Genomic DNA, 24,725 nt, shown 5'->3' with positions numbered 1-24,725 from the left:
TTCTGCACACGACTATGACCATAGCTGAACCTTAATTTACAGTGAAATGACACGTCTTTCTTTGTTCAAAACATTCAGGTAAGCAGCTGCAAATCATTAAAACATGATCACAAAGATTAAATGAAAGCAGGGCCATTACATGAAAAAAAATTGATTTATCTGTACAAAACTAAAAAAAAAAACTAGTGTGCATCTTATTATATTTCAGCAAAATACTAAACTACATAACATTTTAACAGGGTAGCTAGAATGGACTGGCTTGGCAATTTTAAATTAGCTATTCACTTCCAACTACCAATAATATATATTTTTTTAAGTAGGCTTGTCTGTAAGCTAGCAGAGAATCTTTTTCAAAAGTAACTGGGATAGGTGGAATACTGGGAATGTACTGCCAGCAACTGCTCAGACAAGCATGGCATTGGTCATTTAAGGGGTTGAAAGCCAGCAGCTGGCAACTGTACAGGAGGAGAGGAAGCTCTAGCTGCTGGTGATGCTAAAACTGCAGACAAGTTCTCCACTCACTCACCAGTATCACTAGCCTATGTGCACATATACTCAAACATGAATATAACCTAAGACTTCCATTGCCTTCTTGAGCAAAATCAACATGGCACCAATCAATTGACATGATAACAATTGGGCAATAAATGCAACGCCCACATCCCTTGAATTAATTTTTTTAAATCACAAATTTTACAATTTTTTTTGGAGAGTCAAGCCTTTTCTGGACTATAATGTGGGTTCTACAAAAATTCCACTACTAATAAAAGTTCCATATTAAAACCAACTCCAATACCACTAAACAAGTAGCTGTACAACAGTTGGTGTCTTACATGTCCATAATCCTTTGTAGATTACCTTAATTCATCTCTTAAAGTAGGGCAAAATCTGAGATGTAAACCTATACTTTTAAACACTACAAATGTTTTTTTTTTAAATTTTTTTTTTTTTTTTTTTTTTTTTTTTTTAAGGCCATCATTTATTGCCCATCCCTAGTTGCCCTTGAGAAGGTGGTGATGAGCCGTCTTCTTGAACCGCTGCAGTCCATGTATTGAAGGTACTCCCACAGTGCTGTTAGATAGGGAGTTCCAGGATTTTGACCCAGCGACGATGAAGGATCGGCAATATACTTCTAAGTCAGGATGGTGTGTGACTTGGAGGTGGTAGTGTTCCCATGCGCCTGCTGCCCTTGTCCGTCTAGGTGGAAGAGGTCGTGGGTTTGGGAGGTGCTGCCGAAGAAGCCTTGGCGAGTTGCTGCAGTGCATCTTGTAGATGGTACACACTGCAGCCATGGTATGCCGGTGGTGGAGGGAGTGAATGTTTAAAATGGTGGATGGGGTGCCAATCAAGCGGGCACCTTTGTCCTGGTGTTGAGCTTCTTGAATGTTGTTGGAGCTGCACTCATCCAGGCAAGTGGAGAGTATTACATCACACTCCTTACTTGTGCCTTGTAGATGGTGGAAAGGCTTTGGGGGAGTCAGGTGGTGAGACACACGCCGCATAATACCTAGCCTCTGACCTGCTCTTGTTGCCACAGTATTTACGTGGCTGGTCCAGTTAAGCTTCTGGTTAATGGTGACCCCCAGGATGTTGATGGTGGGGGATTCAGGGATGGTAATGCCATTGAATGTCATGGGGAGGTGGTTAGACTCTCGCATGTTGGAGATAGTCATTGCCTGGCACTTCTGTGGCGCGAATGTTACCTGCCACTTATCAGCCCAAGCCTGAACGTCGTCCAGGTCTTGTTGCATGTGGGCATAGACTGCTTCATTATCTGAGGAGTTGTGAATGGCACTGAACACTGTGCAGTCATCAGCGAACATCCCCATTTCTGACCTTATGTTGGAGGGAAGATCATTGATGAAGCAGCTGAAGATGGTTGGGCCTAGGACACTGACCTGAGGAACTCCTGCAGCGATGTCCTGGGGCTGTGATGATTGACCTTCAACCACCACAACCATCTTCCTTTGTGCTAGGTATGACTCCAGCCAGTGAAGCTTTTCCCACCCCCCGATTCCCATTGACTTCAGTTTTACTAGGGCTCCTTGATGCCACACTCGGTCAAATGCTGCCTTGATTGTCAAGGGCAGTCACTCTCACCTCACCTCTGGAATTCAGTTCCTTTGTCCATGTTTGGACCAAGGCTGTAATGAGCCCGGGAGCCGAGTGGTCTTGGCGGAACCCAAACTGGGCATCATTGAGCAGGTTATTGGTGAGTAAGTGCCGCTTGATAGCACTGTCGATGACACCTTCCATCACTTTGCTGATGATTGAGAGTAGACTGATGAGGCGGTAATTGGCCGGGTCGGATTTGTCCTGCTTTTTGTGGACAGGACACACCTGGGCAGTTTTCCACATTGTCGGATAGATGCCAGTGTTGTAGCTGTACTGGAACAGCTTGGCTAGAGGCGCGGCTAGTTCTGGAGCACAAGTCTTCAGCACAATAGCCGGGATGTTGTCGGGGCCCATAGCCTTTGTGCTCAGCCATTTCTTGATATCATGTGGAGTGAATCAAATTGGGTGAAGACTGGCTTCTGTGATGGTGGGACTTCGGGAATAGGCCAATATGGATCATTCAAATAGAGCAAAGTGCCATCATCTTTACAACACATTTAAGTATGGGGAAATGATGCATGTACCAGAATTTACAATATCTGATGAACTTAACAACCCTCAAAAATGTTGTTCATTTATAAATAAAACTTCTGATATATGTACAGGTAGACTACCCTTTATCCGGACTTCCGAAAACCGAAACCCTCTAAAAACCAAAGGTTTTTTCGTTCAGCGTAAGTCGTGCGTACGACTTACGCTGAAGGAAAAAACCTTCGGTTTTTAGAGGGTTCCGGTTGCGGAAGTTCGGATAAAGGGTAAGTCGTGCGCACGACCCCCCGCCGACCCCGACAACCGCCGACCCCCCCGCGGACCCCGCCAGCCGCCGACCCCCCCGCGGACCCCGCCAGCCCCGACAACCGCCGACCCCGCCAGCCCCGACCCCGCCAGCCGCCGACCCCCCCCCGCGGACCCCGCCAGCCCCAACAACCGCCGACCCCGCCAGCCGCCGACCCCCCCCGCGGACCTCGCCGGCCCCGACAACCGCCGACCCCGACAACCGCCGACCCCCCCGCGGACCCCGCCAGCCCCGACCCCCTTACGCTGAGCGTCAGCGTAAGTCGTGCGCACGACCCCCCGCCGACCCCCCCGCGGACCCCCGCCGACCCACCTTCCGAAATCCGAAATTCTCCTTTATCCGAAACTCGGCTGGTCCCGAGGTTTTCGGATAAAGGATAGTCTACCTGTATTGGAACGTAATCAATACGTAGCAATCAGCTTTATCACCCTTTTACAGCCTATGTTGCGCCACCATGCCTTAGTGTACCCACCTAAGGTGCAGTAGAAAACAATTTATTAAAAACATGAACTATTCATGCAGCACGGTGGTGTTAAATTTTGAGAACTTAGATAGGAAATTGATTGGTGGATGCAACCAAATGCAGCATTGTTGTATGTGGGCCAGGAGAGCTTCGTCAGGGGGAAAAAAACACGTGAAAAAGAGGGCAACATATCTTCAAAGATAGAACAAAATAAAGAAAATCGCCTTTCCAACAATTTCATTAACCAATAGTATTCATGTCTGGGGTGCTGCTTTCCAGCTATCCTATTGGACAATAGCAATTGCATGGCTATTCTGTTGATGTCTCTTTCTGGAATTCTCGTTATCTGCTGGTAAGACTAACCAAAAGGTTCACTCTTCCATTGATGGGCCTTTGGAAAAATGCCAATAAAGGCAGACTTGGCAGGGATGAAGTTTCAACTTATAAAATAATGGCAGGTGGCTCCCTTCCTAGACCCCACTCCAGCTTCAATACCAGGTTATTTTTTTATTTTTTTTAATTCATTCACGGGATGTGGGCGTCACTGGCAAGGCCAGCATTTATTACCCATCCTTAATTGCCCTCGAGAAGGTGGTGGTGAGCTGCCTTCTTGAACTGCTGCAGTCTGTGTGGTGAAGGTAGCTATATTTCCAAGTCAGGATGGTGTGTGCTGTGGAGAGGAACTTGGAGGTGGTGGTGTTCCCATGCACCTGCTGCCCTTGTCCTTCTAGGTGGAAGAGATCACAGGTTTCGGAGGTGCTGTCGAAGAAGCCTTGGCGAGTTGCTGCAGTGCATCTTGTAGATGCCATATTCCAAGAGGAAGGATCGGAATTGCTCCAGTCCTGCATTACTAAACAACTACAGTACTCGCCACAGCATTTCTGCCATCACAATGGGTAACTTCGATAAGGTCACTCCTGTGCCACAGCCTCACTGGTTTCAAATCCCACTGTACAGCCACTTTAGTGCTACCCAGATGGAAATCTGCTTCTGCTACTCCTTCAAGACATGAGCACACCGCTACTCTACTAACTAAAATGCAGGCACAGATTCTGGGGGGAATTTTAACCCCAAAAAACAGGCAGGGTGGGGTCAGGTGAGAGGTTAAAGAGTTAAAAACCTGAAATCCCGACCCCAACCCGCCCACTTCCAGTTTTAACGGAGGCAGGGCGAAGGGCAGGCAGCCAACCCACTCCCAGGGGGCGGGTCGCCATTTAAATATTATATTGAGGCTGGCAAGCCTCATGGTGATCCACCATTTCAAATTTAACTCCGGTCTCGGGGAACCCACCAGCTAAAGGGAGGCGAGGGCTGCTGGATCCAGGTGATAAGTGCCTTTCCACTTACCTCCTGGATCCAGCGTCCCGGCCTAACTCAGCTCCCGTGATCGGAGACCCTCCACAAGGCCTCCGATCCCACCCCCAGGCCTCTGATCACCTTCTCGACCTCCCCCGCCCACTCCATGAGGCCTCCCTCCCTCTCTCCTCCCCAAACCCCTCGATGTTCTCTCCCTCCACCCCACCCCCTCCGATCTCTTGATACCAGCCCCATTCTCTCCCTCCCACCCAGATCACTTGATGCCAGCCCCATTCTCTCCCTCTGCCCCACCGATCCCTTAATGCCAGCCCCGTTCTCCTCTCCTCTCCTCCCCCCGCCGCCACACACCACCGATCCCTTGATGCCGGCCCCGTTCTCTCCTACCACCCTCCAACACCCCCTGCCCCGGTCATAAGAACATAAGAAATAAGAGCAGGAGTAGGCCTTATGGCCCCTCGAGCTATTCAATAAGATCATGGCTGATCATCGACCTCAACTCCACATAAGAACACAAGAAGGATGCCAGTCCCCGATGTTCTCTCCCACCGTCCCCCCGATGCTCGGGTCCGGTCCCCAACCACCCACTGGCCCCCATTCGATCCCTCCCCCTTCTCTGCAGCCTAGTGGCACAGGCCTACCCGCCCGCAGCCAACTAACCTCTCCATCTGGCTGGCTGCAGGTGGGAGACAAATGTTTCAAATGCAAATCAGGCCCTACCGTTAAATTCAGCAGGGCCTATGGAAAACCCGTTTTCCTGGGTTTCCCGACTGCTTCCGAGCACCCTCACCACCACCCCACCTCCCGTTCCCAACCCACCTTCCAATTAAAATTCTGCCCATTAATTCCACTTCAATTGTACACAAAGGTACAATAGTTACATCAATCACTGAGATTCTATTTTCATGCATTTTGTTTAAATCTGCATTATTTGTGAAATCAAAACCCCATATATTTTTGATTTGATTTGATTTGATATATAACTGGTTGAACAATTCTTTAATGTTCCCCATTCTTTACACTAAAGATCTGGGGGGGGGGGGGGTGAAGTGGAGGAAAAGAGTGGGTTCTGAAATTTAAAGCACAAATTAAAAGTCCTCACCCTGGTTCTGGTCATGTTGTACTGTACAGTTCGTAAAACCACTAGAATGAGAAGACTTCCTAACGAGATTTCTGTCAGAACACGCTCAGCGTACCAAGTAATATTCTTTAGTACCTGTTGGGGGGGGGGGGGGGGGGGGGAAACAAAATAACTTTTATTTTAAAAAAATGAACAGCAAAGGCAAAGCTTGTCAAAGCCAGCTAGCCAGCCTAAACAACCATTTCATAAGAAAACAAGTACAATTATAAAAAAAACCACATTGGCACTTTAATCATAGCATGCAATCTTTCAACATTATCTACAATATCAAGGCCTCAACATTCTCTCTAAATTGATTTTTTTTAAATCAATGTATAACCCCCAGAGGCATCTCAGGTATGCCAGCAATGTACACAATGAATAAAAAACCTGCAGCATGCAATTTGTTATCTTGGCTCACATCAATAAATTACTAGTTTGAATAAATATGTGAGGTGCAATGCCACAGCTGGGAATGGAGGGGGCTGTTGCGTGGAAACCCACAAGAGTAAGTGGTTGGTCCTATTTCTAATCTGCGTTATTAACCTGGATATTGAAACCTAATGTAAGCTTGCCAAGTTTGCTGAAAACATGAAGAAATGGAAAACATTAGAGGCAGAGGGTGTAGTTCAACATTCTGTTGGCTTTGTTGATTGCTGTGCTGTATTGGTTGTATATGCTGAGTGGCAAGTCTACCAAGACTCCTAGGTCTCTTTTAATTCATCCTTACCTATTTCAGCACCATTCTTGGAATCGTGTTGCACATTTTCCTTTCTATGTCAAGTACTTTACACTTGCCTGCATTACATTTTATTTGCTAATTTTCTATCTACTTACATATTCTGTCTAACGCATTCTATAATTTCTAATCTGCCTCCTCTGATTCCACTACCTCTCCTAGTTTGCTATCATCTGAAAATTAGACCACTTTGCATTGAGTTTCTGAATCCAGATCATTTATGTAAATCAGAAAAAAGAAGTGGTCCCAACACTAAATCCTGGGGCACCCTACTCAGTACTCACCCCAGTCCATTAATATTTTAACAAGTACAGTAGCTGTTTCCTACCCTTCAGCCAAGGTTTATCGTGAATCCCCACAGCTTTGAGTTTAACTAATAACTTTTTTTGTGGAACTTTATTAAAAGCCTTTTGGAAGTCAATGTACACTATGTCATAAGTTTTCCACCATCCATTTGAGTTGTCACTTCATCAAAGAAGGTGGGTCAAGTAGGAGCTTCCCTTTCTGAATCTATGTTGACTGCTGGTTACTAGGTTATTATTGTACAGATAATCTCAAGTTCACTCCTGAAAATCAATTCCATTATTTTACTGAAAGGAAATAAGAACATGATGTCTGTTTGGTCACCCTTTTTGAATCTGGACACCACGTTGGCCGGTTTCCAATCTAATAGTACCTGCCCAGTCTCAACTGACTCCCTCATAATGATAGGCAGTGCCTGGGCACGATATAAATGCCAATTCTTTCTTTAATTTAAAAATAAGCATCTGGATAGGGCCAACCTTTATATTCTCCTGCAGGTAAACATCAAAGTGACATTCTGCTCCCAGCCAGCTGACGAGATCATAACATGTTGATATCCAGATCGCTTAATTTAGACTACTATAACACTGGGTCAACTTGTTCCAGACAAATGTATAATTTATAATGGTTTCATAAAATCATATAAATGACCAGATTAAATCAGTTCAAAAGTATTGTTCCCCATTTTGTAGTGGTTTCTACCTATTTAAATTTTTTTCCTCCTCCCTTTTTCTTCTGAAGGCACACACTTATGCCAAGGTACAGCTCCACAGACCAGCACTACTCCAGAACATCACTCAAATAGCCATTCTTCACATAGATCTGCATGATGTGTCTTAGCAGGCTATTCAACCATGACGGCATTAAAGCCAAGTGTAATCTTTTCATTACCACATGCGCGTGCACAAATCCAATTTACCACCAGAAGGCACTAGATAGTGGTTAGCAGTGGGAACTTTGGGTGGCTTCCCCTCAGTACAGAGTCACAAGGATCAGTGCTGGGACCACTGATTAACGATTTAGACTTTGGAATCAAAAACAATTTCTAAATTTGTGGATGACACCAAATTTGGGGGGTAGTCAATACAGAGGAGGACTGCAACAAATTACAAGAATATATTAATAAACTTGCAGAATGGGCATATAATTGGCAAATTAAATTCAACACAGATAAATGTGAGATATTACATATTTCTTATTACGTTTTGGTAAGAAAAATAGGGAGGTTACATATTACTTGGAAAATAAGAATCTACATGAGGTAGAGGAGCAAAGGGATCTCCGAGTACAAATACACAAATCACACAAAGTATCGACACAGGTTAACAAGGTCATAAAAAAAGCAAACCAAGCACTAGGGTTTATTTCTAGAGGGACAGAATTGAAAAGTAGTGAAGTTATGCTAAACTTGTATCGAACCTTGGTTAGACTACACTTGGAGTACTGTGTCTTCTTCTTAGGCAGTCCCTTGGAACTGAGGATGACTTGCTTCCACATTAAAAATGAGCTCGCAGGTGACTGATGAGTCCAATGCGGGACCTACAGTCTCTGTCACAGGTGGGGCAGACGGTGGATGAAGGGGCGGGTGGGTGGGGTGCTTGGGTTGACGTGCGCTGCTTGCGCTTGGCTTCTGCTTGCTCCCGGCGAAGAGACTCGAGGTGTTTGGCACCTTCCCGGATGCTTCTCCTCCACTTTGTGCGGTCTTGGGCCAGGGATTCCCAGGTGTCGGTGGGGATGTTGCACTTTTTCAAGGAGGCTTTGAGGGTGTCCTTGAAGCGTTTCCTTGAAGCGTTTCCTCTGCCCACCTGGGGCTCTCTTGCCGTGCCGGAGCTCCGAGTAGAGCGCTTGTTTTGGTAGCCTCGTATCAGGCATGCAGACAATGTGACCCGTCCATCGGAGCTGATTGAGCGTGGTCAGAGATTCGATGCTGGGGATGTTGGCCTGAGCAAGAACACTGACGTTGGTGCGCCTATCCTGCCAATGGATTTGCAGAATCTTGCGGAGGCAGCGTTGGTGGTACCTCTCCGGTGCTTTGAGGTGCCTGCTGTACATGGTCCATGTCTCTGAGGCATACAGCAGGGCAGGTATCACTGCTGCCCTGTAGACCATGAGCTTAGTGCCGGGTTTGAGGTCCTGGTCTTCAAACACTCTCTTCCTCAGGTGACCCAAAGCTGCACTGGCACACTGAAGGCGGTGTTGGACTTCGTCGTCTGCCCTTGTTGACAGTAGGCTCCCAAGGTATGGAAAGTGGTCCACGTTGTCCAAGGCCTTGTCGTGGATTTTGATAATCGGGGTGCAGCACTGCGTGGCGGGGGCAGGTTGGTAGAGGACCTTTGTCTTACGGATGTTTAGTGTAAGGCCTATGCTCTCGTATGCTTCGGTGAAGGTGTTTACGATGGTTTGGAGTTCGGCCTCCGAGTGAGCGCAGACGCAAGCATCGTCTGCATACTGTAATTCGACGACAGAGGACGGGACGACCTTGGATCTGGACTGGAGGCGATGGAGGTTGAACAGTTTCCCGTTTGTTCTGTAAATTAGCTCCACTCCAGTGGGAAGCTTACGGAGGGTGAGATGGAGCATTGCAGCAAGGAAGATTGAGAAGAGCGTTGGTGCGATGACACAGCCTTGCTTGACCCCGGTTCGTACGTGAATTGGGTCTGTGGTGGAACCGTTGATCAGGATCACGGCTTGCATGTCGTCGTGAAGCAGGCGGAGGATAGTGACAAACTTTTGAGGACAGCCGAATTTGAGGAGGACACTCCATAATCCCTCACGGTTGACAGTGTCGAAGGCCTGCGAGAGATCAAAGGCGGCCATGTACAGTGGTTGGTGCTGTTCCCTGCATTTCTCTTGTAATTGACGTGTGGTGAAGATCATGTCCACTGTGCCCCTTAGTGGGCGGAATCTGCATTGCGACTCTGGGAGGAGCTCTTCGGCCACTGGGAGAAGGCAATTGAGGAGGATTCTTGCGATGACTTCACCTTGGTTAGACCACACTTGGAGTACTGTGTGCAATTCTGGTCGCCATATTATAAAAAGGATATCGAGACACTGGAGAGAGTGCAGAGAAGATTTAAAAGAATGATACCAGAAACGCAAGGGTATACATATCAGGAAAGGATGGACAGGCTGGGTCTCTTTTCTCTTGAAAAGAGAAGGCTGAGGGGTGACTTAATGGAGGTCTTTAAAATCATGAAAGGTTTAGATAGCGTGGATACAGAGAGAACGTTTCCACTTGTGGGGAAGAGTATAACTAGAGGCCATCAATATAAGATAGTCACCAGAAATCCAATAGGGAATTCAGAAGAAACTTCTTTACCCAAAGAGTGGTGAGAATGTGGAACTTGCTACCACAGGGAGTGGTTGAAGTGAAAAGTATAGATGCACTTAAGAGGAGGCTAGAAAAGCATATGAGGGAGAAGGGAATAGAGGGTTATGCTGATAGATTTAGATGAGGAAAGACAGGAGGAGGCTCGAGTGGCGCATAAATGCCGGCATGGACTGGTTGGGACGAATGGCCTGTTTCTGTGCCGTATATCCTATGTAATCCTATGTAAATGCCTCATCTGATGAATGGCACCTCTGACATTGCAGTATTTCCTCAGTATTGCAGCACAATGTCAGTTTAGATTCTTGCCTGGAAGAAGGTTGGTATTGCAGCCAAGATGAACTATGGAGCGGGGCAGGGGGATGGAGAAAATAAAAATACCATTAGGCCTCAACATTTATAGACTTCTCTGTCTCATAAAATGGAAGATGTAGGTGAAGCTTGAATGACTCAGGACCTGAAGCAAATGCTACATTTGTTAATATTTGTGAACAATTAAACACGATGTGTCTATTTTAAAAAATACTTTCAAAGCTCTCCTGACAGTTCACTTGGCAAGTACATGGCCCACTACAGAACTGAGCCAAATAGGCCAGGAAGGTCACAGGCGTGATCCCCAGCCCCTGAGGGGTTAGCATAAAATATCTTTTGTGTTTTCCAAAACAAAAAATGTGTAGCTTATTTATAATTTTATTATTGGGCAGCTAGGCAGTTTTTTTCATGGCACAAATGCAGTGCAGGCTTTTTTTGGGGTGGACAGCAGCTTGTTAAGTTAGCTATTTTTCATGCATATTGTAAAAAGTTCCAATGCTTTGCTTAAACTGAACTTTTTGTCTTGGCAGTAGTTTAGCAAACAAGTTTAATGAAATTGTAGTACTTTCTCCTCCTGAACTATGGTTCCATGGGTGACAGTAACTGGGCAAAGTGGGCATTCTTCATGTATGAACTTGGACTGAATGTTAGCAGGCTATTCAACAGTGAAAAACTTCACAGCCGAGCCTGATCTTGCCATTACCTATAATCTGCACATTTGTACTTTCGACCAAAGAGATTATCCAGTCCCATATTGTGGGAGCTTGCTGTGTGCAAATTGGATGCCGTGTTTCCTACATTACAACAGTGACTACACTTCAAAAAGTACATTAGCTGTGAAACGCTTTGGGACATCCCGAGATTGCGAAAGGCACTATATAAATGCAAGTCTTTCTTTCATTTAGATGATTTCCCTGTCCCACCACTCCAGCAAAGGGATACTTGAGGCCAGCTGCAGAGATCAGCTACCCCAGAGCAGAACTTTATATATTCAGGAATCAAGCCTGAACCTTACTGGTGTGTATTACGCAGTTTCACTCTGGCTAGTGCACTTACACTAACTGAACAATCGGAGTTGTAGTGTAGCAATTTTATTTTAGTTATCACATGAAAAAATTCCTTGGAAAAAATACCATGGCCCAGAAATTCGGGTCGGAGGCTTCCCGCGGGTGTAAGCCCCTGACCTGCACTTACCTAGCGCGCCGGCCGTTGAGCTGTGGGCCCCCGTGGAATTCCGATCCGGGGCCTCTTCCAACTGCCGGCACGCAGTGCTTGTGTATCCCAGGGGCGCAGTTAGTTCGATGCGTCCCCTGGGATCATGTGGGCCATGGGGAGCCAATCGGAGCAGGGAATGCTTCATTCATAAGTTTGACAGGAAGGGCTGTCAAACTTATAAATACTATAAGCCCCAAAACATCACTAAATCTTCAATTAAATTTAAAAAAAACATCACATTTTTAAAATAAACTATAAATTACATGAAATAACTATTTTAAACAATAATTTAAATTTTTGGGAAAAAAAATTATTTTCTAATGGGGCTAAAAATAAACTTACCTTTTTTTTTAATAAAGTATTTAAAAATAATAATCCTGTGGAAAAAATGTTTTAATTTGAATTAATTCACCACTTACCTTGTAAAAAGCAGGTCTTACGACTGCTTTTTAAATGTCTAACTTCTGGAGATTTACCCTCCCGGGAAAACCAGCAAAAAAAACGTAAGTTCAATGCGCACGCGCAGCCTCTCCTGCGCACGCGTTCGAACTCTGAACCCCTTCTTTCAGGGGAACGGAAGTGCCGATTTCCCACGCATGCGCAGTTCATGCAGGAAACCGGCACTTCCATTGGGCTTACGGATGAGTACCCCGTGCGTACTCACCTGTGGAGACCCGAATTTCTGGGCCTATGAATATTTTTGAACATACATGCATTGTAATTACCATTTTAGCCTAACTTATTTCATATCTGCATGGTCATCCAGTTATGAAATTAAATATACAATCACAAGCAAACCAGTACTATGCTGAGGTATAAGCGCTGTAGAGTTCAACAAAGCAACTCATATTGGATGCACTAAAGCAGCTTTAACTCACCACTTCATGAACTGAACGGTTGAATGAATCTTCTTCAGTTAGGATTAGCAGAATAATAAGCGCCATGTACACATGGTGAGAATTCCGCTCTTCAACATGATACAAAATCTCAAGAATTGGAAGAACCTGCAAATCAAAGAGTAAAACAATGTCTAGAGTCACATATACAGACAATTCATTCTCACTCCATTTCCCCACCCGCCTAACCATTTGTTTCCCACTTTTTAAATAAAAAGTCTAATTTGCAGGCATGATATTTAGCAATTAACCTGTAAATTCATCCCTCCACTACCACATTCTCCCCTCTTCACCAGAAAGCAGTGACTTAAGCTCCAGTGAGCACAGGATGCATTCCCATATAAAGAGGGAAACAAATACTTTAAAAGCAGGCACACTGGTACCGCCCACCCCACCCCCCACCAGGTGGAATTTGAATTTTGGTCAAAGGCAGGTAAATGGGGTTGAGGTACAGATCAGCCACGATTTAATTAAATGGTTAAACAGGCTCGAGGGGCTGAATAGCCTATTCCTGTTCCTATGCACTTGGCCAATATAGTAGAATATAAGTCAGAGAGAGACATAAACAAACTGCATAGTGCTGTGGCCAGTCTGCACCTTGAGTATTGTGTCCAGTTCAGATCATCAATAAGGGAGATATGCAAGTGCTGGAGGCAGTGTCACAAGCCTGATCCCCCTTGTCAAAGATCCGAGTTATGAGGAAAAGTTGTAGGCCTAAAAAGGAGGCATCTGAGAGGTGGTTTTATGGATAATTAAGGCAATGAAAAAAGTGAATCTGGATTATTACTATAAATTAAATTGTGAGAGTAGCACAAAGGGACAGGTTCAAATTAGTAACAGGTAAATTTAGGACTGACGTCAGGAAATTCTTCACACAAGGAGTGATCAAAATTTAGAATGGGCTTCCAAACAATGGAGGCAAACACCCTGGAATAATTTACGAAACAAGTAGATGCAGCAATGGGTGGCGGGGGCCGCTACTGTAGTCTTTCTGGATGGATGAAGTAAGATGGACCAAATGACCTTCCTGATCCATAAGGATTTTGTAATGACAACCAAGCCTCGATTTTGGTGGAAAGGAAAAAAAAGAGGGAAATTAACCAAAGTTTGCACTCCTGATCACTATCCAATGACACCTGCTGAAAAGAGCGCATGTGGACATTGGATGAGGATAGGTTTGAGGTTCACGGTGATGCCCATCTGGTGAAAAGCCTGACACCCACTGACCAGGCTCAAAAACAAATAATGACCATTTGGATCAGACAACAGTGAAACTGTACCAATAAGAGTCTTCACTTTTGTGAGATGGGGGAGGGGGATTGGAAGGAAATTGGGAGAGTATATTTAATAGATAAACAAAAAAAAAAGAATTCGGCTCAAATGTTTATGCATATAGGTTCCAGTGCTCTTGCACAAAGCCACGATATTATTTATCATAGGGAGTGGTGGGTATCAGTTGTACTTGTTCAAACAGAACAATGAATGCTTGGAAGCCAATGATGGCTCCTATTTACTGAAATTATGTGTTATTAGTGTGATCCTTAAATAAAGCCAAAATTCATGGTGGTTAAAGTAAATCGCCAACCCAGCATATTTTCAAAACCACAAATTCTAAAACTCATCCAACTTAATGTCAAAACTGAAACCCCGCTCTTCGTTTGACTCATTCCATTGTGTTATGTCATGCATAAAACAGATAATACAAAATGAAAAGCTTAGATTCAACTTAAGACATTAATCAATTGAGAATTCAGACTCCAATCAAATTAAAAGGATTCAAAAATCATAATTTCAGTAACAAATCAGCTATTAGTCAAAATTTGAATTCCACTGCTAGTAATATATAGAAGCAGTTTTCTTCAAGATATTCTTTTCAAATCCATGTGTTCATGGATTAAGTACCCTGGCACCAAAGGATGCTCAAACCTACAATCCCCTGATTTGTCAGATCTTGGTTAGGTCACAAGAGGAACAGTGCCTCAATGACATCACCCAATTTGCCTTTGGTAAACAGCGGGTGGACACAGAGTGATGTGCTGCAGGCAAGGTTAATGTCTATATCCTGCCTTAAAAAACATGTCTTGAGTTTAAATGCCTTTAGAGAGAACCAAAAAGGACCAAAATAAGAAGAAATTGGAGGAACACAAGGGTACATATGGTGGGTCTGCTATTCTAGTTTGCTTTGCAACCTCTTTTCCAAGAAGCTGGGAAATCAGGAAAGGAAATACAAGATTTTTTTTTTTTTTTTTTTTTTAAAGGGAGAGTTAATCATGCTTGTGGAAAAAAGGAATTTAATCAATCAGAGTGAATGGTTTGCATGTCTGTGTCCATGTTCTGTAGATAAGGGCATGAATCAAAGCAGAAAGGCAGAAGAAGCTACAGTGTAGCAGGTTTGGCTGCCTTCCCCAGCACCGGCAGTTTACAGCAAAAAAAGTTACGATTCCATTCTGTAAAATGAGAACAAAAACAAAATCATAACCTCCAAATCAAATTCTCTAAACTTTCCAGTATTCACATTTAACCACATTAGATTTAAACCACAGCCTGTCAATAGCAGAAACACATTTGGGAAGTATGGCAAATTTATATACTGCGCTGGCAATGCTATGAGCCCCCATGGCTTAGTGGATAAAAGCATCACCCAGTGTGGCACTTGGCCATGCTGATCAGAACGTACCAAGTTTAATTTCTCATCTGTGCTGATCTCAGCCAGGACAGCAGACTGGCTGCTAAAACTGGCCTGAGCACTTACAACTCTACCACAGGAATAGTCAACACCTTCAGAGGAGAAAAGAAAATTGAGAGAGGACAAAAAAAAGAGCACAATTCATCTACTGCTCCCAAAAAGTCCAAAGAACACTCACCAGATTCTCCACATCAGTACGGGCCAACACATATGTTCTCACATTTGGGTTCTGATGCAACAAGGTATACAGCAGAAGAGTAGCCTGGTCAGATTTCTGCTGCTCATACAGTGCTGTGTACAAACTGTTGAAATTTATCTGGAAGGAGTAGGAGTTTGGTGGCTGAACGGCAGTGTTATCTGAAATGAAGGATTACAACAAGCAAATAAAAGTATTTGGCAAACTGGGACTTGAAGACTGTTCTGGATTTGCAATTTTATACAGGTATTAGTATAATGAAAAAGCACCAACATAGTTGGCACATCAGTTAATCACCTCAGCAAATTAGTCATTTAGTTGTTTGGTCACCCCAGTGTAGAGAAGAAATAGACCAGATTATAGGTACACGTGAATTGCAGTCTCCAATGGAAGTGTTGTGTCCCTGGTGCGGGAGGAAATAAATATAGACAGGTATTGCATCTCCTGTAGTTGCATTGGAAGGTGCCAAAAGAAGGGTAGCTAAAAGTAGCGAAAAGGTACAACAGTGGTTTCAGTCCCCCCAGAAAGCAGCAATGGAACCAGGGAGGGGGCGGGAATATGCTCTGTGACTGGATCATTTTATAGGTGGTGGAAAATGACCAGACAAATGCAGAGGTTGTTAGGGTGGAAGATGATGACAAGTGCAAGCAGAGGTCTGAGCTTATTCTACTGACGCATTTTCTTCCCGCTTCAAGACTGGTGTTTCTCTTGCATTTTCACTTTTAATTTCAAATCTGCTGCATTCGCAACTTGCTTTCCCTCCCCTTTCTGTAGTTTTCCTTATTTTCTCAAGTTTATGTTTATATGGCTTTCTCCCTCAACTATTTGCACATTTTTTGTCCCTTTTTAAATTTCTATCATCTGTTGATTTATTTTTATATTTACCAGTTTGCAGGTCATTCAACCAATTAACTATCTTTGACTGGCATATTCTTCCCCCCTCTATTTTTTCCAACTTTACTAAAATGCCCGTTTACCCTTCAGTCATTTCTGAAGAACAGTACACACCTGAAACATCAAGAACGTGTCTTTTCTCTTTTTAGATGCTGAATAATCTGCTGTTTACATCCAGCATTTTGTTTTAATTTCAGATTGCCATCATTTAGTTTTTCCTTTTTTATTTTAACAAAACCATAATTTCTTTGTAAATTTAAAACTGGACTGATTTTAAAGGGCTGTTATAGAATCAGGAAATCACTGAAGGCAAAATACAGAAAGTGGTGGTACAGTGCTTCGGGGGTTTGACTGCACTTGCTTAGTTAGATGTACATTAATTTAAAATATAACCCTTACTTTAATATTCCACATTTGATATCTGTCAAGTTATCTGTGAAAATAAATGGTGTCCCTAATTCTTACTCTTTTGCTAAAACAGCTGATACTTGTCTTCATAACATTTCGATAATACACAATGGGCTGGATTTTGCCAGCCCTGGGGAAGGCGGGTTTGGAGGCAGGACTACTGGGAAAATGGCAGAATCTGGGGGTGGGTACCCATCCCACCCCCCAACCCGCCTCCATGCCATCTTCCCAGGAGGTGGATAGCCGAACCGCGCCGGATCCCGTCTCCTGGAGGCGGGAAGGGGATTACAGCCACTTAACTGCCTGTTAACTACCTGTTGTTAAGAGGATTATCCCCATTTTTCCACCAGAGGCGCGGGGGCTTCCCGACGTCAGGAAACCCCGTCAGCGTCACTGAGGCAAGCAGTGGATCTGCGGGGATCAGAGGGGTGCAAAAGTGCACTGTGGAGGTGAGTGATGGGTGCAAATGTGAAGAGATAAGTATGTGAGGTGAGTGAAAAGTGATAGAAAATGTTTACTTACCTTTGTTTCTTCCTGCAGGCTTCAACAGTTAGGGAACTGGAGACTCTCGCACCTCACCGGCAGAGATGACAGACGGCTGCTGCATTCTCCGATGCAACAGCCATCTAATTTCTGCTCACAAGAGGTTTGGAGTCTTGAATACAAGAACTCATCAAACAACAGCAAATGTCAGTGCTTGACAGCTTCACAGAGCTGTCAAGCGATGACAATTCATCTTTGACAGATGAAATGTCATATGCTGACGGTCTCTGTAACTGGCTTCCCCTTAATTGGCCTGCTAAGCCCGCTGGGCAGGCTTAACAAGGTTAATCAAGGGAAAATAGCGTGGGTTGGCCACTAGTCGATGGAGGCGGGACTGAAACCATTGGCAAAATCACCCCCAATGACTTTGGAACATTAGTGCCAATATGTTTTGTGATCCAATTTCCTTTTTCAGTGATGGCACTACTTTTGGAATATCTTCAATAGTATATAACATGATAATGCAGTAAAAAAAAAATGCACATTTAACCAAAGATTTTTTAAAATAATTTCCGTGGGAGTAGTTCTTTTTTTAAACAAAGCTGCACGATATTAAAATAAAGCTTTTAAAAACTGTCAAAAATGATGTACTTTCCCAGTCCAGCTATCTGTAAACATAAATTACATCACTAACCTCTACACTTTTTCTGAAACAAGCAATGTTTGTTCTGGTCACATTTCTGTAACACAGTGAGTGATCAGCAGAATTTAGAATATTAATTATAGAATCACAGAATGATTGCAGCACAGAAGGAGGCCATTTGGCCTGTCGAGCCCATGGCGGCTCTCTGCAAGAGCACTTCAGCTAATCCCACTCCAACGCCCTTTCCCCCGGAGCCCTGCAAATTTTTTCCTTCAGGTACTTATCCAACTCCCTTTTGAAAGCCACGATTGAGTCTGCCTCCAGGCAGTGCATTCCAGATCCTAACTACTCGCTGCGTAAAACATTCTCTCCTCATGTCGCCTTTGGTCCTTCTGCCAATCACCTTAAATCTGTGTCCTCTGGTTCCCAACCCTTCCGCCAATGGGAACAGTTTCACTCTATCTACTGTCTAGACCCCTCATGATTTTGAACACCTCTATCAAATCTCCTCTCAACCTTCTCTGCTCCAAGGAGAATAACCCCAGCTTCTTCAGTCTATCAACATAACTGAAGTCCCTCATCCCTGGAATCACTCTCGTAAATCTTTTCTGCACCCTCTCTAAAGCCTTCACATTCTTCCTAAAGAGCAGTGCCCAGAATTGGACACAATACTCCAGTTGAGGCTGAACCAGTGTTTTAAAGGTTCATCATAACTTCCTTGCTTTTGTACTCTACGCCTCTATTTATGAAGCCCAGTATCCCGTGTGCCTTTTTAACCGCTTTCTCAACCTGCCCTGCCACCTTCAACAATTTGTGCACATATACCCCTAGGTGTCTCTGTTCATGCACCCACTTTAGTTTATATTGCCTCTCCTCGTTCTTCCTACCAAAATGTATCACTTTGCACTTTTCTGCATTAAATTTCATCTGCCACGTGGCCGCCCATTTCACCAGCTTGTCTATGTCTTCTTGAAGTCTATCACTATCCTCCTCACTGTTCACTATACTTCCAAGTTTAATGTCATCTGCAAATTTTGAAATTTTGCCCTGTACTCCCAAGTCCAAGTCATTAATATATATCAAGAAAAGCAGTGGTCCTAGTACCGACCCCTGGGGAACGCCACTGTATACCTTCCTCCAGTCCGAAAAACAACCGTTCACCACTACTCTCTGTTTTCTGTCACTTAGTCAATTTCGTATCCATGCTGCCACTGTCCCTTTTATTCCATGGGCTTCAACTTTGCTGGTAAGCCTATTGTTAGACCCGTGTATCTTAATGTTGTGTCCTTCAATAATCAGACAACAACTGCAGGGAACGATTCAACAGGTGTTTACTGAATGAGGGTTACTCTAGAACTAATTGTACAGATCACTACTCAGGGTTTATATACCGGTGTGGTCACTGCCGGTACTGCAGTATACAGGAGCTGTAAAAAGTAGTTCTCCCCCTTAAAAAGGTACATACATGACAATTCCTCCCCTTTTAGATTAACAGTACCATAACACTCATTTAACAATTAAATATCAAACTAATTACAATTAACACTTTTAACATGCAACATTAACTGAAAATAGTCTATTTATAAATTCAGTCTTTGGGGAGGCTTCCTGATTCTTTCTGGATAACGCCTTTCCCGAGTGTCTCGCTCTTGGTGCGGAGGCGATTCGAACACCCTGTCATCAGTTGATTCATCAGCTTCCAATGCTATTGTTTCTGAGGTAGATGCGACCTGTACGTCGGGTTCCTCACCAGGTACGTATGGCCGAGACATGGGGTTGACTCGTTCCTGTGACTCTAGGATCTGGTCAGCATGGCTTCTCACGATGTTCTCCCCAACATCCACTGTGTACATTAGTGGTCCCTGCCGTGTGCATATCGTTCCTGGTTGCCATTTCTCTGTTCGGTAGTCGCGGGCCAAGACTGGTTGCCCTACATTGAAGCTCCTTGTCGGCTTCTCATTGATGTGCTAGAATTGCTTACTCTCAACATCTCTTCGTACATTTGGTCTGAGCAAATCCAGACGAGATCTCAACCTTCGGTTAAAGAACATCATGGTTGGGGCCTGGTTGGTGACTGCATGTGTCGTATTTCTGTAGGCTAACAGGAAATTGTCCACCTTATGCTGCAGTGGAACGTCGTCATCGCACATGGCCTTTACTGCTTTTTTAAAGGTTTGTATGAACCTCTCAGCCAATCCATTTGTGGCTGGATGATACGGGGTGGATGTGTAATGCCTTACCCCATTCCTTTTCATAAATCTTCAAAACTCTTCGGACACAAACTGTGGTCCGTTATCAGAGCAAATCTGCTCTGGCAAGCCGTTCCTGGCAAAAATGGTCCGTAGGATGCAATAATTTTCTCCGTGGTGGTGGAGGACATTTTGATCACCTCAGGCCATTTCGAGTGCGCATCCACGGCTATTAAAAACATTGAGTCCATGAATGAACCAGCAAAATCAATATGCACCCGTTGCCATGGAGATGAGGGCCACTCCCATGGGTGTAGAGGGGCATGTGGTGGTGCATTTTGGGCCTTCTGGCATCCTGAGCAGCTCTTTGTCAGGTCCTCGATTTGCTGATCGATCCCCGGCCACCACACATAAGCCCTAGCAAGGCTTTTCATTTTCACCCCTCCCAGATGACCTTCGTGAAGCTCATTGAGCACTCTCTCCCTTAACTTGGGTGGAATTACCACTCGGGATCCACACATCAAGGTCCCCGGCACACTGACAGCTGTTCTCTCCTTGTCGAGAATGCTGGCAACATTCACCGTCAAATCATATACCCGAGACAGTGTCGGGTCATTTTGGGTCTCCTTCTCTATACCAGCATTAGTTACTGGCAAGCATTCAATTATAGCCGAATGAAATATTTCGACAGGATCCACTGCTGGTGCTTCCTCCGCAGTAGGCAGTGGCAGGCGTGATAGCCCATCAGCGTTTCCATGCTGTTTCGTGCCCTTATACTCGATTTCATATTGGTGCACCCCTAGAAACAGGGACCATCTTTGTAGTCGTTGCGCAGTCATCACCGGAACGCCCTTCTTTGGATTAAAGATGGAGACAAGTGGTTGGTGGTCAGTCAGCAAGGTGAACTTCTGCCCGTGCAGATAGTGATTGAACTTTTTCACTCCCCACACTAGGCTGAGGGCCTCCCTGTCAATCTGGGCCTAGTTACGCTCGGCTGAGGTTAGTGACCGAGACGCAAAGGCTACTGGCATCTCCGAGCCGTCCGGGAATTTGTGCGACAGCACCGCTCCAATGCCATAGGGTGATGCATCACACGCCAACCGAATTGGTAGTGCTGGGTTGAAATGAGCCAACACCTCTTTTGATGTGATCAATGCTTTGCTCTTCTGGAAAGCTCGTTTACATTCGTCACTCCACTTCCATGGTACCCCCGTTTGCAGTAGGGTGTTCAGTGGGTGTAGTACGGTAGACAAATTCGGCAAGAACTTATGGTAGTAGTTCACCAGCCCGAGGAACGACCTCAGTTGTGACACATTTTCCGGTGCTGGAGCCTTGACTACTGCCTCAATCTTTTCAGGGGACTTATGCAACCCCTCTTCATCAATAACGTGGCCACAATACGAGATCTGCTTCTGGAAAAACTCGCATTTGTGGCGATTAGCTCGGAGCCCATATTCCTTCAATCCAGTGAGCACCTGCTCCAGGTTGGCGAGGTGATCACTGTCATTTTCGCCCGTAACCAGGATGTCGTCCAAATAACACTGGGTCCCTGGAATCCCTTGCAGGACTTGATCCATTGCCCTTTGCCAAATAGCCGGAGCTGATGCTACCCCGAACACCAGCCGGTTGTATTGGTAGAGACCTTTATGAGTGTTGATCGTGAGGTACTGTTTCGAGGCTTCTTCTACCTCCATTTGCAGGTACGCCTGGGCCAGATCAATCTTAGTGAAGCGTTTCCCTCCAGATAGCGAGGCAAAAATATCTTCAATCCGCAGAAGCGGATATTGTACAGTGTGAAGGACTGGGTTCACTGTCACCTTAAAGTTCCCACAGATGCGAACCTTCTTTGGTTCCCCAGGCGTATTACTCAACGACCTCTTCATTACAGGAACGATGGTTGTAGCCCACTCGCTCCAGTCCACTTTGGACAGTACTCCTGAACGTTCCAAACCTTCCAGCTCTGCTTAGACGGCTGGGTGGATCGCATAAGGTACCGGTCTGGCCTTAAAAATCTTTGGGCTGGCATTTTCCTCTATTTTGATCGTCGCTGTTATGCCTTTTAGTGTTCCGAGTCCCTGCTGGAACACTTCTTGTGCGTCAGTTAGCATTTTTGACAGTCGTCCAGGTGTGACGTCGTCATCCTTTTTGGCATCTACAGTCAATGCTTGTATGGAATGCCAATCTAGCTGTATCTTCCGGATCCATTCACGTCCTAGTAGTGGTGGTCCTCCATCTGGCAATACATATAGGTCCATTTTTGGTGTTTCCTTGCCGTTATATATAACATTCACCCTTATTTTTCCTTTGGGGTAGACTTTTTGCCCCGTGTACGTCTTCAAGACAATCTTTGTATCTCTCAAGGGTATATGTGAGAATAGCCGCTTGTAGTCCCTTCGGTTTATGACTGTTAGGGCTGATCCTGTGTCCAATTCCATTTTCACTTGTACTCCGGCTATCTTGAGCGTGACCCAGATAGTTTGGTGATCCCATCCTCGTCGCCAATGTTAGATCCGTGTATCTTAATGTTGTGTCCTTCAATAATCAGACAAAAGACTGCAGGGAACGATCAACAGGTGTTTACTGAATGAGGGTTACTCTAGAACTAACTCTACAGATCACTACTCAGGGTTTATATACAGGTGTGGTCACTGCCGGTACTACAGTATAAAGGAGCTGTTAAAAAGTAGTTCTCCCCTTAAAGGTACATACATTACACCTATTATGTGGCACTATTATGTAAGCCTATCAAATGCCTTTTGGAAGTCCATATATACGTCAACTGTATTACCCTCATCAACCCTCTCTGTTACCTCATCAAAAATCTTAATCAAGTTAGTTAAGCACGATTTGCCTTTAACAAATCCATGCTGCCTTTCTTTAGTTAATTGTTGCAGTACCATTTCATGATCCTATTTCCACTGACAGCACCAACCACAGTACACAAATAGCACACAATGTCGGGTACCATTACTACCCAGTTAACACTGACACAAACATGCACGAGTGTTCAATGAAAAGAAATTACATCAATTCCAGGAAAAGGGATTGGGCAGGTAACCTCTTCCAAGGCCTCAGGCCAATGACAATTTGTAGCCATTTGATGGAGGGCCCCAGATTGGTAGGGGTCAACTCACATTTTAATTTTCCCTCCCTGTGAATAAAGATATGAAGACAAAGAACTTGAATTTATATAAATGCCTTTCATAACCTCAGGCTGGCCCAAAGTGTTTCACAGCCAATGAAGTATTTTTGAAGTGCAGTCCTGTTGTAATGTAGGAAGCACGACAGCCAATTTGCACACAGCAAGGTTTTATTGACGTTGGTTGAGGGATAAATATTGGCCAGGACATCGGAGAAGATGGCCCAGCTTTTCTTTGAAATAGTGCCATGGGATCTTTTACTTCCACCCGAGGGGGCAGATGGGGCCTTGGCTTAACGCCTCATCTTAAAGATGCTATCTTTGACACTGCAGCACTCCCCCAGTGTTACACTGAAGTGTCAGCCTAGATTTATGGAGTGGGAGTGGGACTTGACGCCTATTTGAGGCCCATTGCAAAATCTGTTTGTGCATGACCACAGCATGTATCGTACATGCTGCAGTCAGTTTCTTCAGGCGCTTGGCAGCCAAACCAGCAATCCACGTTAAATCCGCGAACGTTGCCGACCACCGCTTGTCCCCCTCAGAGAGCACCCCGTGCTCCCCCCCCACCCCCAAACAACCTCAACTGGCGTCTGAGCCAGACGATTTTCCTGCCTTCCGGGACTGATAAACTGCCTCCGGGGCCCGCAGTTCGCTGGTAATAAGCAAATGAGGCCAACGGACCAATTTGACGTGGTCCTGCCACTGGCCTCAATAGGCACATGGAGCACTGCACCAGGAGCGCACCCCGATTCAGGTGTGATCCAATTTCTAGGCCAAACAATTTACAAGTGGTTGATGAAATGAGCACATCTGAAGGTTAGCAGGTGAACAGTTAACAGTAATAATTTTCTAAATTTGCAGGCTTAACACAAACCTTGTGTATTCTTGAAGGACATTATCGACTGTCTGTATGGATTTGGGCTGTCTGGTGTGTTGCTCAGATTAGATAAAACAAGCAGCAGTAGAAGACTCCGATTAGCCAGTGGGGATGACGGATCCTCTTGCTGGGCTGGCTTACTCCCAACTCCTCCCAAGGTAAGAACTGTCCACAGGCCAGCTGTTGAGAAGAATAAAAATAAAATGTGAGTCTGTCCTCAGAGCTTCATAAATCCATTATCTTGTATCCACCCTTCCTTTTTGGCTCGCAGTTAATAAAAAGCAATTCACTGTTTTTGGTCAAGGTGACAAATGACTGCGCTGGGAAACATACCAACCGTATCAACTGCTTTTATAGAATAGATAGATAGATCAAGACCAAAGCAAAGCCACATCTACATTACAATAAATTCAACTTCAGGATAGCAATTCTGAGAGACAATTTCCATATCCACTTCGGGGACACTATCCTTATGAACAAAAAATAAATTATACACATTTTCTCTTCTCCCTTCCTCTCCTGAAGGCAGACTCCTTTCTATGGTCATACAATCACAGAAAGTTACAGCACAGAAGGATGCCATTCGACCCATGTGTTTTTTTTTTT

The 24,725-nt window shown here is 44.7% G+C and overlaps 1 protein-coding gene across 1 annotated transcript in view; it reads right to left on the bottom strand.

Moving 5' to 3' along the window:
* dym (dymeclin) overlaps positions 1 to 24,725 on the bottom strand; it is a 527,720-nt gene that overhangs the window by 348,782 nt on the left and 154,213 nt on the right. Inside the window, exons 8-11 of the mRNA XM_085966565.1 lie at positions 24,117 to 24,299; positions 15,466 to 15,644; positions 12,584 to 12,709; positions 5,791 to 5,904 (exon numbers count right to left, since the gene is read on the bottom strand). Of these exons, the coding sequence (XP_085822691.1) occupies positions 5,791 to 5,904; positions 12,584 to 12,709; positions 15,466 to 15,644; positions 24,117 to 24,299 (602 nt within the window). The remainder of the gene's footprint in view (positions 1 to 5,790; positions 5,905 to 12,583; positions 12,710 to 15,465; positions 15,645 to 24,116; positions 24,300 to 24,725) is intronic.

Source organism: Somniosus microcephalus, chromosome 2 (assembly GCF_052327205.1).
Source record: "Somniosus microcephalus isolate GS21.2 chromosome 2, FLI_Smic_1.0, whole genome shotgun sequence".
Taxonomy (NCBI): Eukaryota; Metazoa; Chordata; class Chondrichthyes; order Squaliformes; family Somniosidae; genus Somniosus; species Somniosus microcephalus.
Note: the sequence above shows the minus strand (reverse complement) of the source record. Positions and strands in the feature narration are given on the sequence as shown.